The 15,539-nt window shown below is 36.4% G+C and overlaps 2 protein-coding genes and 2 non-coding genes across 4 annotated transcripts; 1 reads left to right on the forward strand and 3 right to left on the reverse strand.

The window, feature by feature from the left end:
• Positions 1-150: 150 nt before the first annotated feature.
• LOC106713776 (cytochrome P450 9e2) lies at positions 151-3,027 on the reverse strand. Its single transcript, XM_045679871.1, has 10 exons — positions 2,825-3,027; positions 2,569-2,732; positions 2,081-2,218; positions 1,789-1,991; positions 1,567-1,702; positions 1,358-1,453; positions 970-1,191; positions 761-861; positions 454-622; positions 151-375 (listed from the first exon to the last, which is right to left on the reverse strand). The coding sequence occupies exons 1-10, from the start codon at positions 3,025-3,027 to the stop codon at positions 209-211; spliced, it is 1,599 nt and encodes a 532-aa protein (XP_045535827.1). The 3' UTR covers positions 151-208.
• A 5,739-nt stretch (positions 3,028-8,766) lies between these two features.
• LOC106713777 (cytochrome P450 9e2) lies at positions 8,767-14,433 on the forward strand. The gene is made up of 11 exons (XM_014506636.2): positions 8,767-8,865; positions 10,752-10,954; positions 11,221-11,384; positions 11,722-11,859; positions 11,966-12,168; positions 12,492-12,627; positions 13,107-13,196; positions 13,309-13,530; positions 13,705-13,805; positions 13,900-14,068; positions 14,145-14,433. Exons 2-11 carry the CDS (start codon positions 10,755-10,757, stop codon positions 14,309-14,311), a joined length of 1,590 nt encoding a protein of 529 aa, XP_014362122.2. The 5' UTR covers positions 8,767-8,865; positions 10,752-10,754; the 3' UTR covers positions 14,312-14,433.
• Positions 14,434-15,121: 688 nt separating this feature from the next.
• Positions 15,122-15,240, reverse strand: LOC123721339. The gene has a single exon (XR_006756205.1). It is a non-coding gene; the product is annotated as a 5S ribosomal RNA (ribosomal RNA).
• Positions 15,241-15,420: 180 nt separating this feature from the next.
• Positions 15,421-15,539, reverse strand: LOC123721352. Its single transcript, XR_006756218.1, has one exon. It is a non-coding gene; the product is annotated as a 5S ribosomal RNA (ribosomal RNA).

Below are 15,539 nucleotides of genomic sequence, written 5' to 3' on the forward strand. Positions count from 1 at the left end.
TTCGAAATTCTTAATAGTTCCGAAGCTTTTTTACACGTTCTGGCACAAGATGGCAGGAATTGATGCGTAGATTAGTATTCAAAAAATATTTATTTTTATAATATTTATTAAAATTTACTTTAATTACTTATTTCACAATTTTTAGTTATTGAAAACATGTAAAGAAATCTCTGCCTTGACTTATTAATTCAACAGTAGGATATTTTTCTTACTCCCTGAGCGTGAACCTTAGCCAGTGTCCGCCTTTCATTCTAATGTTAAACGTATCCGGGGACAGTTTGGCTGGGATGCAGGTCTTCTCGCAAGGGGAAACCTGCACCTGCAGCAGCAGCTGGTACAGTAGCACCTTCACTTCGCACAGCGCGAACCGGGAACCTGGCGAATACAATTATAAGTAAGGTAAGTTAGTATTAAGTATCTATAATAGTAAACGAAAGTTGTAACAATATTTACCGATGCAGTTCCTGGGCCCGAGGCCGAAGGGCATGTAGGTGAAAGGCTTGATTAGGTGCCTGCGTTCCTCAGAGAAGCGCTCCGGATCGAAATGGAGCGGCCGTGAGTGATAGGCGGGGTCGCGGTGGATAGACCACGCGGGGATCATGATCGACTCGCCTTTGCGCACCTAAAACATGTTGCTAACAATGGAAACGTTGGCTTTAACTAAACATGTCACTTAGATGTTTAAGAAAGAATAAAGAAGTATAACAAAGCCTTAACTTAATTTATAAACTAATGCTATATTTTCATGACAAAGATTTACCACATAGTCAAGAGTACAATCCTTATTTGCTTTTCCTAAGCTATAATCTTTGACACAGAGTCTGTCCAATGCTAAAGCGGGTGGCCACAGTCTGAGCACCTCTGAAATGAACAAACATTCGTAAATCCCAAAATCATTGCAAAACATAAATCTGTTTCTTTTTTTCTAAAGGACTGTAAGTAGCGTTTTTTATTGATTAAAACACTAACCAGATACCACCATGTCCAGATAGGTCATGCTCTGTATGGAAGTATAGTCGATCGCCCCCTTGTTCCTATCGTCATACTCGCGGATCTCGCGGTGCAGGCGCTCCTGGACGTCGGGGTGCAGCGCCATCTCGTACAGCGCGAACGACATCGCCGCGGAGATCGCCTCGAAGCCCGCGATGAAGAACACCACCGCCTGCGCCACTAGGTCCGTATCCGACCACACTGCAACACGATACAGTAATTTCACACAACTCAACTCTTTTAACATTTCAAATGTTAGTGTACACCTCACAGGCCCGAGTCGTTGTTGTTTAGTGAACTAAAATGAAACTATGTATTATCCGGAATTAAAAAATCAACCGCATTGATTAAATTAGCGAGAACTTACCTCGGTCTATATTTTTCTTACCAACAGTCGACTCTTCGACCGTGGCAAAGCCCGCATCTGCGTCAGCGGCGGATTTTTCTTCGTGTGTCAACCGACCTATACAAATTCAGAGTGTTATATTTGGAATTGACTTTACGATAGTTTCGCGAATTAACGACTAGATGGCGTTGTTTGGAGATCGTAGTGAATTTTCACACTTGGTTCGTTACCTTTCTTAGCTTCCATCAGCAGATGTATCATGTCAGGTCTGACAATCTGTTTAGCCTCGCGATCGCTCATAGTGCCTAGCACCAGATTTAGAAAGAAGTTCTTTATCGCCGGCGTGAACAGACTCACGCGAAGAACCTGAACAAGATAATAAAGCAATGAGTTTTGTTTGTATGCTTGTTAATGATATTTAACTGGATGATATTTATTAAATGGAAAGAAACCTTTGAAATATTGGGCCAAGAAACAAGCAACAGAAACTTGAGCAACTGATTGAAGTCGAAAGTGGAAGCAACTTTGCCCATCTTGTAGAACTCGTTGTCTCTGTTCGTGTGCGAGTCCACTTTCAGACCGAAGGCGCATGAGGCGATGACGTCATTCGCGTACCGAGTCGTTAAATCCTTACAGTCCACATCGATACAATTAGCTGAAAGAATTTTTAAAAGAAAGAAAGTATAAAGTAGTATTTTGCTTGTTTAAAAATGATCTGTTTCTTTCAAAACAGTTGCAACTTACCTTTCGAGTTCTTCATTTTCATCCTTAAAGATTCCATCATCTTTTCGCCGACTTCGACCATGAAGGGCACCATGAGTCGCATCTTAGAGCTAGTGAAGGCGGGGCTTAAGGTAGATCGCATGTCTTTCCACTCCTGACCTGTTTGTGCAAATCATTCACAACAAACATTATCTCGAAACCTGTTTTGTATCTATGATATATCTCGTGGTAACGTGTTATGCGCAATTAGGTACCCAGTAATGGCTATCTTGCTAATAAAATTTATTTATCTAATATTAACTATTGTAGGTTGCGACAAATTATACACAATTACATTATTATTGTAAATTGACTCGTTCACCTCAAGTTCACAATTGCTTACTCCTAAATTTTCTGCCGTACTCAGGTTCCTTAAGATTCCCCTTAGTTTGAATTTAGGATGATAATAATATAATTACACTAAACAAATCAAAAATAAAATCTTTATAATTAGTATAAAGCTTTGTAACCTTTTAAAGCAAACAGATTTCGTCCAAAGAAGGGGTCGACTTGCTCGTCGACGAAGGCCCGGTGGTCGAGGAAGTGCTCGAAGTCCCTCACAGCTATCTTCTTTATAAGCTCGATGTCCTTGATCATCACCATCGGGTTAAGGAACTCGTATCTGCCCACAAACCTGAAACAGCAATTATAAAAGGTTCTCTTTTTGTTGTTCGTTTTGAGTTTAAGCATATATTTCTGCACTTAACAACATTAAATAAACCTAACCTGTCATCAGGGAAGGCACCGTAGAGCCTTTCAATGCTGTCTGAGAAGTGCTCCTGGCGCATTGTGATCCTGGCAATGTTGCCGAAGAGCGGCAGGGGACGCAACGAGCGCACGCCGTATCGGCTGAATCGCGTGTACGTCTGCCGGAAGTACAACCACACCGCGCACACCGCAGTAACCACCCACACCACTAGCAACAGCATCTATCAAAACAAACATGTAACTACCACAAGAGGACGTCGGTGGCGCAGCGGTTAAGCACACGACTTGTCTTATAAATATGTCCTAAGATCGATTCCCGCTATGTGCCAATGTGGTTTGAATTTTTGAATTTCATATACTCGTATACAGATGTTCTCACGACTTAGGAAATTATCACGATGCACCTTGCACATATCTGCAAAGAAATTCAAAAATATGTGGGAAGTCATCCAACCCGCACTTTCCAACCAGCCACCTGGCCACCAGGCCACCCTAACTTTAAAAGTTGCTTGTTATAAAAAATAATACAGTGGACATGTAGGTCTTCAGATTAAAAGATTCTTATCAAAAATATGATTCTTTGTTTTCATTGTTAATTTGCATTGTCACTTCGTTAATAATACGACGTCTGAAATTGACAAGTCATATTACGAGTCATATATAGTAGACGATAGATATAATGAAGAGTACTTAAGTAAATAATGACGACTAACAGAGAGATAAGAAGTGGACGCGATGTTAGCTGCGTAAAAGACTTGTTGTTTGCAAGACGCAATATTTAAACTAACAAAACAAATATTTGTAAATTAGTTAATTAGTGAAATATATTTTTTAGAACTAGGAAAAATGAAGTGCCTAAATAGCACAATATCTTTAAGAATATTTCAATATAACAATGTACCAGACTTCCATTACAACATTTTTAGTCCGAGAGTCGAAATATACATATTTAAATGTGCGTGTATAACAAAATAAAAAATGTGTCAAATAAAAATTCATCATCGTCAGCTCACTATACGTCCCCATTGAGGGGCTCGGAGCCTACCCTAAGTTAGGGGTGACTAGGCCATAGTCAACCACGCTGGCCCAATGCGGGTTGATTTCAGACATATCTTTGAATTTCTTCTCAGATATGTAAAACACATTGTTACATGGCGGGATTTTAACTTAGGATCTGCAGATTGCAAATCAAGTGCTTAACCCCTGAGCCACCGACGCTCTCTTAAATAAAAATTAATCTTCTAAAATAAAGAACTAGCGACAAGTCGTATTTATATTGCGAAGTTGTTTAGAGTTAGAGGTTAGCATTAGTGATGCAACGGAAGTGTCTTACCGGAACCAGAAACGGAAACAGATATCAAAAATAAATTTTAGCAGAAACGGAAACGGAAACGGAAGCGGAAACAGAAGTGTAAATAATAATAAAAAAACATATTTACAAAATTTTTTTTTGGTAAGAACAGTTTGTATTCGTTTTTAATTTATTAAGGCATTGGATATCGGTGTCCTTTAGCCTTCAATATATGTATTTTTACTGTGCTGCAATAAGTTAAAATACGTTTTTTTTTTTAATTTATTTTCAGGAAACAAAATTACACTATTTACAAATTAATGTTCGCCAAACCACTCGTGTTGATAAACGACAAATATATTTCTTTATTAATACATTCACTGCTGACCACTCGGATCCGAGTGGGCAGAGCTATTAGTAGCGGCGCCTCTCCCTCGGATCCGAGCGAGAGGCCCGTTCACTTTGTAGTAGCCAGTAAGCCGCCGGCGTTTGAAGCGAGTCCATGTTGCTTTGTGTGGCCACTCTGGCAATATAGTCAACTAACGAAAAAGAGTATTAGTTTCATTCTTACAGTGTTGTAGTGACCACGTTCGTACGGAGGCAAACATACAAATATCTTGTATCACATGAAGCTAAGGCTGAACTTTATGTTATGTATGTATATTTTTTAAATATATGTATGTCCTGTATGTGTGTGTACGTGTGTGTATGTGTGGGTGTGTATGAAATGTTACAAGATCTTGAACCGAGAAGATAAAAGCTGGTTTTGATTAGTATCCTTACATGTTTTACTCAATATTCTGGAATTTGATGAAAAACTTGATTTTGTCAAAATCTTGTAACATATAAACAGAAATGCAATCGTGGAACAAATATCTACATATTAGTGAACTAAACCATTGCCATCCCTAGCGCTCAAATACAAAAAACATTATTAATTTATCTATATGTTCAAACACTCCCAGATATACTAAATAAAAATTCACCGTAAAAAGTTTTGGCTCCCAGCAGTTACATTTTTTACTTTGTAAACAGTGAATGTGTTAAGTATCAAAAACACCAAATCTAGATTAGAAAAAGATATAATTATTAGGCACTTGACTTGCAATCTGCAGGGCCTGGGTTCGAATCCCGCTATGTACCAATGTGTTTTTCGATTTAGATATTTACATTTATCCGACGTTCCTACGGTGAAGGAAAACATAGTGATGCTGCCTGCACATATCTGAGAAAAAAATTTAATGATATGTGCGAAGTCAACCCGCTCTGGGCCAGCGTGGTTGACTATGGCCTAGTCACCCCTAATTTGGGGTAGGCTCCGAGCCCCTCAGTGGGGATGTATAGTGAGCTGATGATAATAATGATGATGATATATTACATGGTTATCACTTATTCAAAAGTACATTTAAAAACTCGTAAGTATGAAATAGGAACATTTTGCCAGTTGTCAAATTTTATATGGACAACTACTAGACAGTTTACTCCAGCAAGAGAAACTGATTGTTTCAAACAGCAGCAGAAAATATTACGCGCTTAAATTCACAAAATAGTACGTAAACAAACAAATGCGACAAGTAACGAAAGGCCGCGCACGGACTGCGCGTCTCGCGCCGCGCATTTGGATCTCTCAGCCGTCGTAAAGTTCCGTTTTATCTCCGTTATAAAAGTTGCGGAAACAGAAGCAGAAACGGATGTTGAAAAGCATGCGGAACTTCCGCACTTGCGGAAACGGAAACAGACATCCGTTGCATCACTAGTTAGCATATATTTAGTTACTAGTTATGGTATATATTGTTACCTTTTTTAATGTATTACTGCGCGGTTCACTGCATTAAGATTCAATTACTGGCGTAGACGGATATTTATTAGATTACAAAAGTTTTTATCTATCTAAACTATTATTAAAATTTAAGGCTCTGTATATAATATCGAAATGTTTATGATTTACTTATAAACATTTTTTTTTATCTGTCCGTCCGCAAGTCTAAGTTTGTTTCAAGTGATCTCCTAAATGGTTAGACTGATTTTGACTGGAAGATAACTGATTTATGCTGAAATATTATAGGGTATTTTTTTCAATTTCGTGCTGACGAAGTCGCGATTACTGTTTAGGTATTTGAATAAACTCATTCTTCTAGAAAATTTATCCTTAAAAATTGTTACGTTAGTCTATATGACTTCTATATGAGTTAAGATTCATTACATATTTATTCTTTGACATTCATCTTTAAGTTTATAAAGCGACTGGTAGTAAAATTATACCAAAATTAAAATGTGTTGGATGTCAAATGTCAGTAAAAGTCGGCACTAAGTTATCGAACTACCCAATACATTTACAAACTAAACAAACGACAATTAAAAAAACAAACAAAACAAACTACCTTAAAACCTTAAAGATATGCACACGTTTACTTTGTATTATGAGAAACAAGATTATTTTTCTTGCTGTTGTATTATCACTTGTATTAATTACACTGATATTTAAAGTAAGTCCTTATGCAAATGCAACGCCAGCGAAGGACCAACTTGTTATATAGACGTGATGTTATAGATCTAGTGTGTGTATGTATGTACGTTTATATAAACACAATATGCATCTTCCATGTGTGCAACTGCAATCAATCGCTAAGTACTTATATCGATACTAATAAAATAAGGTTGAAGAGTTTGTTTGAAAGTTGTTAAAAAAAAACTATTGAGCAAACTGTTTAATTCAGATAAATGACAATTAATATTAAGATATTCTTTAAAACTGAATTTCCATAATTATGGGCCACTAAGTACTGATTGGTGCGAGTTACGAAATGGGCCCTGAGATATTTCGACCGATTGGGACCAATTAGTTAGTTTTTAGGTTGCTCGGAGACGAATAATGTTTGGTAACGTAGAGATGGATAAAACCGCGGGGCATAACATTATGTACAGATATACAGGTAACAAAGTCATTAGTCTGTGCACTTAATAACATTATTTACATGGACTTAACACAAGTATATATTTTATCTGTTATATTGACGGAACTATAACCTGATAGTAGGAGTATATGACTCATAAGTACTCTTCGTCCTGAGTTTGAACTTTTACTTATAAACACTACTTGAATGCAAAAATACATGCTATCTTTGATTTCAAATACATTGAGAGTGTTGTCAATATGTTTTAAATATGTTTTTCACAGTGGAAACTCACATAGGACTAAGGTTTACGAATTTGAAGTTTAAAAAGTGATTAATGATGAGATGGTTCACATTAAAATCTTCAAAATAAAACGCTTAAAACTAACAAAAAAACGAATGCATACTATATTTGGAATACTTCCTCGGCACAATAATTATTTCGGGAAGATTTTAAATTATGTTTGCTGCAACCTTTGACAGTTTTTTTTTTCGTGGACCATATGTTAGACATGTACATGCGTTATCACAACTGTATTTTTGCTACATTAGTCGACCCTAACATCACTCTAACATTCGGCCTCATGAATATATAGGGTTATATGTTCCAATTTACTTAGATATGATCGGGTGAAAGAAAAAAGAATAAAAGTAGCTACAACACCTCCTCAAAGCAAAGAAAAGATGATCTGAATGAATTTTCATAAAGAAATTTCGTCATTTCAAATTAAGTAAACGCTTTTGTTTCACACATTGACTTGACGAAAACGAATAAAGCAGACGATGACAAAGCAAACGCAAACTAACATAGATAAGAATGGACCTCGTTAATTTTGCTCAATCATTTACAACAATCACGAAACGTTATATATTAATATAATATTAACTAGCTGTCGCCCGCGACTCCGTCCGCGCGCAGTTAAAAAAAAATGAAAAATAGATGTTGGCCGATCCTCAGACCTACTGAATATGCTCACAAAATTTCATGAGAATAGGTCAAGCCGTTTCGGAGGAGTACGGGAACGAAAACTGTGACACGAGAATTTTATATATTAGATGTTTAAGCCTAATAATTGCACTTAGTTCACCATAATTTATTAACTATATTTAATTGTTTCTCCGACATGTGGTACTTGACACTAATTGTCATATGTATTAGCTTTTTATATCGCTTTAACTTATTATAGTTTGTAAAAGTTTACTCTCAAGGATGCATTATAACGAAAGGGTATAGGGGTGAAGATTTGTAAGGGAATATATATGACGTTTTTGTGAATATTTAGTAGGCTTAATATGTTTTTTGTAATTCTTTATTACTTTAAGTTAAATACAATAATTAAACTTACGCCTGTAACCCAGAGGGATAGGCAGAGACCAAGGACCTCTATTTGTCGCGGTCCTGAGACACCACACTCTCTTCTTCCACATTCATACATCAACGTATGTCTCGTTCCTTAAGTAAAATAATTAGCCTAAATAATTAAAATGCCACCCGAAGACAATAATAATAATAATAATTTATTGGATTAACACACACACAATTTACACAAAGTTACACTTTACAAGTATAATAAAATGTTACAATAATATTTTTGCACACATTTGTTGTAACCAACAATATTGCACGCGGACGAAGTCGCGGGCACAACTAGTACATGTATACGTTATCTGTACACTACTTTAATCTTGGTTGTTTTTTTTTTGTTTTATCATTGCTGGACCTGGATGTAAGTATATATATAGCCAGATATAAATACGTAAATCATGTGTTTGAGACGATCAGTTTCGTCGTCTGCAGCCGACAGTGTGGATCATTAGAAAACTGTACTTTATTTTTAAATCATTTTTAACAAAAGCGAAATTAATAAGCAATAGTGAGTATTATTTTAATTATATTTATTTAAAGATTTATTACTTTGTACTTCTTGAGTTATGTTAGAGTAGGAACAAAATCCTTACACAGAGTTGAGTGAATATAGTCTAAGAGCCTGTGGGAGATCTACCTTCATCCATATCATAACGACATGAGACATATTTTTTTATCACAATACAAAAACAGGCAGTTTTAAATTAAAAAAAAAAATTATAACGATTTTTAATTGATTGCTTTTGTTATTTATTATTATACACGTTTTCTTATAATACTAATTTGGATTTGTTCATATATGCTAGCCAGGTAGCCATGAACATAAGTAGGCATATTCTCTGTGTTTAACACAGAGAATCACTTGACATGAAATTTTTTGAGCTATCAAAAGAGTGAAGGTGAAAGCCACATTTATGTACATCGAATTAACTGGTAGAGGCGGGATAGAGAGCAACATTAAAAAAAAAATCTCTAACAAAAAACACTAAAAAGAAACAAAATATTGTCATGAAAATACTCGAAACTAAGAAAGTTCTCCTCTTTTTTGTAATATGTCTACATTGTATAATTATTGTTATTTTGGAGTCGGTTTCTAAAAAAATGTTTTTATCAATATCGAAGCATCAGGGGCGGAGCTTCGCGGTAACCCACATTAAAAAATACAGTCGAATTGATAACCACCTTCTTATTGAAGTCGGCTAAAAAGTGTTTGTCTTCGTTCAAAATGAAAAAAAAAGTACTTATAGTAGCGTTTTTATTAGTAATTATAATTCCTTTCTCATGTATCATGTACCACGTACCATGTACCATGTACCATGTACCATGTACCACGCCCCTTCTTTTTATTCGAATTTAAAGAGGGTTACATCGAAAAAAAAATTATTAATAACAATAAAATTCTAAATTAGTGAAAAATAAGCTTGAATTCCATTCACCATTATTTTTCATGTTCGTATTTCATCCTCACAAAGGCAATGATCGTACAAAAACAATATCGTCGACAAAACAGTGAATTGTTTATATGATAAGGCATGATTCGACAAGAATTACTTAAGATAAGAACATAACAATAGATAATTATAGTAGTACGAGTCGTATGAATCTTCAAAACAAAACAGAGATCAAATGGTCAGACAACACAATCTTGTTAACTACTACATGACATATGAATATGGACTATGACAAATATCTTTAATCGCCTCTCAACTATTGGAGTTTGGCTGTCGACTTAGCGAATACAGCTCGAGCCGGCACCGGTCTTTGACGCTAGCAATTTTTACTCTGCTCCGTGATGTTTCTTAGCTATGATATTTTTCTCGGTCTTACGCGTTTCTTTCTCACATCATTTGCCTTTTGATAACAATGTCTTCAGGTACTATTCTTTGATACATTTTTCCTATCTTAGATATTATTGTGAGGTTTAATTAAATATGTATAGCTTGCATATGTATAGGATGTATTGAGATAAAATGTTATATAATGGTAATTATAGACGGTTCTAACATAATGGATACTCAATGATAAGATTTTAAATCAATTATAATCAAACTTATCGACCAAGATAAAGCGAAAAGTGGGCGATAAGATCCACAATACATGTATTTTCAAAGCTTACATATTTACTTTCACTACATTTTATTATTTGAACAATGAAATGGTAATTTTTATTTAATTAACGAACAAAGAACTGATAAATGTCCAAAAACTAAATGTATTATGGTCCTTATTAACATCGGTGGCGCAGAGTCGTGGGCACTCGGGCCGAATAATGAAAACATGGCTTGCATAGTGCAGCAAAATTTAACCCTTCGTATCGTTTTGTCACTCTTTGGGGATACAGAAACGACAGAAAAATATTTTCTGATGCAGTTACTTACAAAGGTTCATTAACAGGTGATGATATTATTGGTGTTGCTATCGACGTTGGCGGTGGGGCTGACGCTGTACTTGCGGCACGTGTACTCCAGGTTCAGGAGGTACGGCGTCAAGAGCCTCACGCCGATTCCCATCCTCGGCAACATGGCGCGCATCACTTTTCGCAAGGAGCATGCTTCAAACAACACGGACAGGATTTACAACGTCGGCCCTGGAGACAGGTAGCTAGTTTATGTAGATTTCTGTCGATGGCTTAAGTATGAACCCAAAATATTATGTGCTCATAGTAGACTTCTTCTACGATCGTCATAAATAGCAAATCTTTCTATTTGAAGTCTAATAGCGCAAAGCTTTTTTTATTTAAGTACATAATTTATTGTTAATGTGCTTTGATTTGAACAAACTAAAATCAATGGAAGATTACTTACGTATTATGTTAATGTACTGTCATTGTGGAGTTCAATATTTAATTATTTCTTGGTTCTAGATTTGTAGGCAAATATGAATTCCTGGATCCTGTGGTGATGATAAAGGACATTGATCTCATAAAATCTATTACCGTGAAGGACTTCGAACACTTTGTGGATCATCGCAAGTTTGTTGACGAGGAACTTGATACGTGCTTCGGAAGAAACTTGTTTTCGTTAAAAGGTATCTTGGTTTGGTCATGGTCTTCAATCAAAGTATATACCAGTTATTTATTAATTCACACTCATAATTTAGAGTAGAGCCACTCATTGGAGAAGTACATATATAAGAAAACTGACATCAAACATTATTTTTTATTAGAATGTCAAGCGCCACTGCTCCGGCAAGGTAGGCAACGCATCTGCATTTGCCGATGTCTGTGGGCAGCGGTCGCTTCGCTATATGGGCGTATTCTGGCGGCTGCTTACTCATTTGTCACTTTATGATAAAAAGTTTAAAAATTAACATGTGTAATAATTACATTGGAATTTTTCGGACTAAGAATTGCATACTTTTCCAGGCGAAGAATGGAAAATGATGCGATCTATTCTAAGCCCAGCCTTCACCAGCTTCAAGATACGCTCGATGGTACCGTTCATGGTAGAAGTTGGCGATAAGATGATAAACTCGCTTAAAATGAAGATAGAAAATTCAGGAAGTAGGCATTTTTTAAAACTTTATTTCAATTTGTAATTAAACGATGGATTAAAGCCGCAAATGCTAGCTACTGGATAACTTCGTTTTGACAAAGATATTTTTTGTAGAGAATATAATCGACATAGACTGCAAGGAATTGTCGTCACGCTACGCTAATGACGTCATCGCCACATGTGCTTTCGGCCTCAATATCGACTCGCATGCCGAAGAAAACAACACCTTCTACAAAAAAGGCAAGGAAGCTGTCGCATTTAACTTTAAGCAACTGCTCAAGTTCTTTACTCTAACTTTTTGGCCAAAGGTTTCGAAGGTAAGCTGCTATCTGTTTATATCTTGCTAATATTATAAATGCGAATGTTTAGTTTAGATGGATGGATGGATGTTTGTTTGAAGGTGTCTCCGGAACGGCTGAACGGATATTGATGAAATTTGGTACAAATAAAGAACATGAAGAACACAGGCTACTTATTATGTTTTTTTATAATTGCGCGCGGACTGAGTCGCGGGCAACAGCTAGTTTATAAATATCCTTTTATGCCTTAAATAATATGAATATTATACAAAATCTGCATCTATTTTGTTATTAGCGTTTATCTATTGATGTTTGTTAACTGACCACACTTTACGTTATAGCTGTTGGGGATTACTCTGTTCTCCGAAGAAATAAGATTTTTCTTTCGGGACTTGGTGCTGGGCACAATAAGAGATCGCGAAGAAAACAATATCGTCAGACCTGACATGATCCACCTACTAATGGAAGCCAAGAAAGGTGACTATTTGGACATTTGAAACTAAAATAGTGACTATTTTATACTATGTACTAAAAATACAGATGAAGTATATAATGAAAGTGATATATAAATATCAACAGGTCTTCGTCACGCCTGTAATCTTTTTGTTACTTGTACTTAAGATGCAGATTATTAAACAGCTTGCGTGGCGCAAGAGATTTCTTGTTCACGCATGCCATAGCACCCATATACGAGAACCATTTTCATAAGTCGTTAGCGCCCGCATGCGTTCTTATCCTTACTCTTCTTAGGTCCTTACTTTTCCTTACCGAGCATCGTACTCGTCAGCTGAGTCTTCATGACGCTTGCTTCACGTCGACCGATCATTTTCATTACTCGTTACCCAGTACATGGGTACTTCAAGCATGTCGTATAACGACCGAGTTATCGACCAATAAAAATGTGCTCTAAGGCAATGGAATAAGCCACTTCATGCAACTTTTCTTAATTATTTAAGGTAACTTAAAACACGAGAGCGGTAAGGACACAGACGCGGGCTTTGCCACCGTCGAGGAATCAGCTATTGGAAAAAATAACATATCGTATGGTAAGTGCTCGTTCGCTTGTTACTTTGTAGTTGTTATTATTGAGAGAATAATTTTTTAGACTAAGTTATACATTTAGTTCCAAAGTGTTGTTTATAAATGTTTGTGTTTCAGTGTGGAAGGACAATGACTTAGTGGCGCAAGTGCTGTTATTCTTCATCGGGGGCTTCGACACGGTGTCGACGGCGATGACGTTTGCGATGCATGAGTTGGCGGCCAACCCGGAGGTGCAGGAGCGGCTGTATCAAGAGATAAGGGAATACCACCACAAAAACAAAGGAAAAATTGACTACAACTCTATAAATGAATTGAAGTATTTGGACATGGTTGTTTCAGGTAAGCAGCTAATGTAATTTATATGCTGAATAGATGAGTACACTGCCGAAATATATTGCGGAAATGTATCTGAGATTTCTTTTCTTCAACTATAACTACGAGTCATTTGCAAGAAAATCATTTGACATTGTTTTGTACTTTTATAAAATGAACGTATAAACTTGTTGTTTTCAGAGGTGCTCAGACTATGGCCCCCTGCTATAACATTGGATAGATTATGTGTCAAGGATTATAATTTAGGGAAATGTAATGAGAAAGCGTCGAAAGACTATGTCGTGAGTATTTTTTGACACAGTGCAACATAAACAAGATGTCTTTAACGGTTTCTTCTTAATTCTAAATCATCTCATTCTGTCTAACGTGTTTTAGGTGCGCAAGGGCGAGTCGATTATTCTCCCGCTGTGGTCTATCCACCGTAACCCCACCTACCATCCGCGGCCGCTCCTCTTCGACCCGGAGCGCTTCTCTGAGGAACGCAGGCACCTCATCAAGCCCTTCACCTACTTTCCCTTCGGCCTCGGCCCCAGGAACTGCATAGGTTAAAGTTCTTACAACTCTAGATTGCTACAGATTATTTATAAAACATGCTCACTATATGAAATGTATTTGTGCAGGTTCCCGTTTCGCGCTGTGCGAGCTGAAAGTTATGTTGTACCAGCTGCTATTGCACGTCCAGGTCTCCCCGTGCGAGAAGACCTGCAAGCCAGCGCAGTTGGCCACCGACACGTTTACTATTCGAATGAAAGGCGGCAATTGGGTAGGCCTCAAGCTTAGGCAATAAACGTCTTTGGTGGATTTTGATTGTCACCTAAACAAAAGGACCAATCGTTGTTGTTAAATTTATTTGATCTTTATTGTTTTCATGATTGCATTTAATGAAATGAATCTTCTCATTGCCAATACCGTTGCCGTTTGATAAATATTTATAGGATTTTGTTTGGAAATAAAAGAAATCAAATAAAACCTGTTTTTTTTTCATAGTTTAATGCACATAAATATGATATTGTTCCCACCATCAGCTGAAATATGTACCTACTTTTGGATCGTAGGAACAAGTTATCATATACCTCTGAGCATGAGGCAACGCGTAATTAAACAAATTTTACAAAGTTATTTTGCATACCAAGTGTTTTACGTTCACAAACAAAAATCATATATACTGTATCTTCGGAACGGCTCAACGGATCTTGATGAAATTTGGCACAAATGTAGAACATAGTTTGGAAGAACAAATAGGCTACTTCTTAAGTTGCTTTTTAATTCCGTGCGGACGGACTGGCAGGCGAGAGCTAGTAAATTATAAAATAGAACAAAAATTATTTTAATATTAAAATTACATAAATATTTTGTTATTTGTGTCGTGTTTGTTGCGGCCTCGGGTTTACGTTGCGCCTCCATGGACTTTTATTTTTACTAACTTTTTATATTTTTTTAATTTTCATTTCATTTCGTTAGGTGCAAATTACATTTTTGTGTACAAAAAATTTTGAAAATTTTATATTTGTCTGCTATTGAATTTTTTATGGCGAAATGAAAAAAAAAAACAACTGCTGGATATTGTATGCAAAAATAAATAAATAAGAAAGTAAAAAGCCAACATCACGCGGTGTTCCCAGGCGGTCACCCATCCAAGTACTGACCGCGCCCGACGTTGCTTAACTTCGGTGATCGGACGAGAACCGGTGTATTCAACGTGGTATGGACGTTGGCGACTGCTGTAGCATATTTATAGAAAAAGTTTTAGTTGAGATATAATTAAGTTTATGTATATATAAAGAATTAAAAAAAATCTTAAATTTGTCTGTAATTGCATTTATTTAAAGGTAAATAGAAAAAAAACACTTCTGGATATTTTATGCAAAAAAAAAAATGAGTAAGAAAGTAACAAAAAGCCAACATCACGCGGTGTTCCCAGGCGGTCACCCATCCAAGTACTGACCGCGCCCGACGTTGCTTAACTTCGGTGATAGGACGAGAACCGGTGTATTCAACGTGGTATGGACGTTGGC

The sequence above is a fragment of the Papilio machaon genome, chromosome 10 (assembly GCF_912999745.1).
Source record: "Papilio machaon chromosome 10, ilPapMach1.1, whole genome shotgun sequence".
NCBI lineage: Eukaryota > Metazoa > Arthropoda > Insecta > Lepidoptera > Papilionidae > Papilio > Papilio machaon.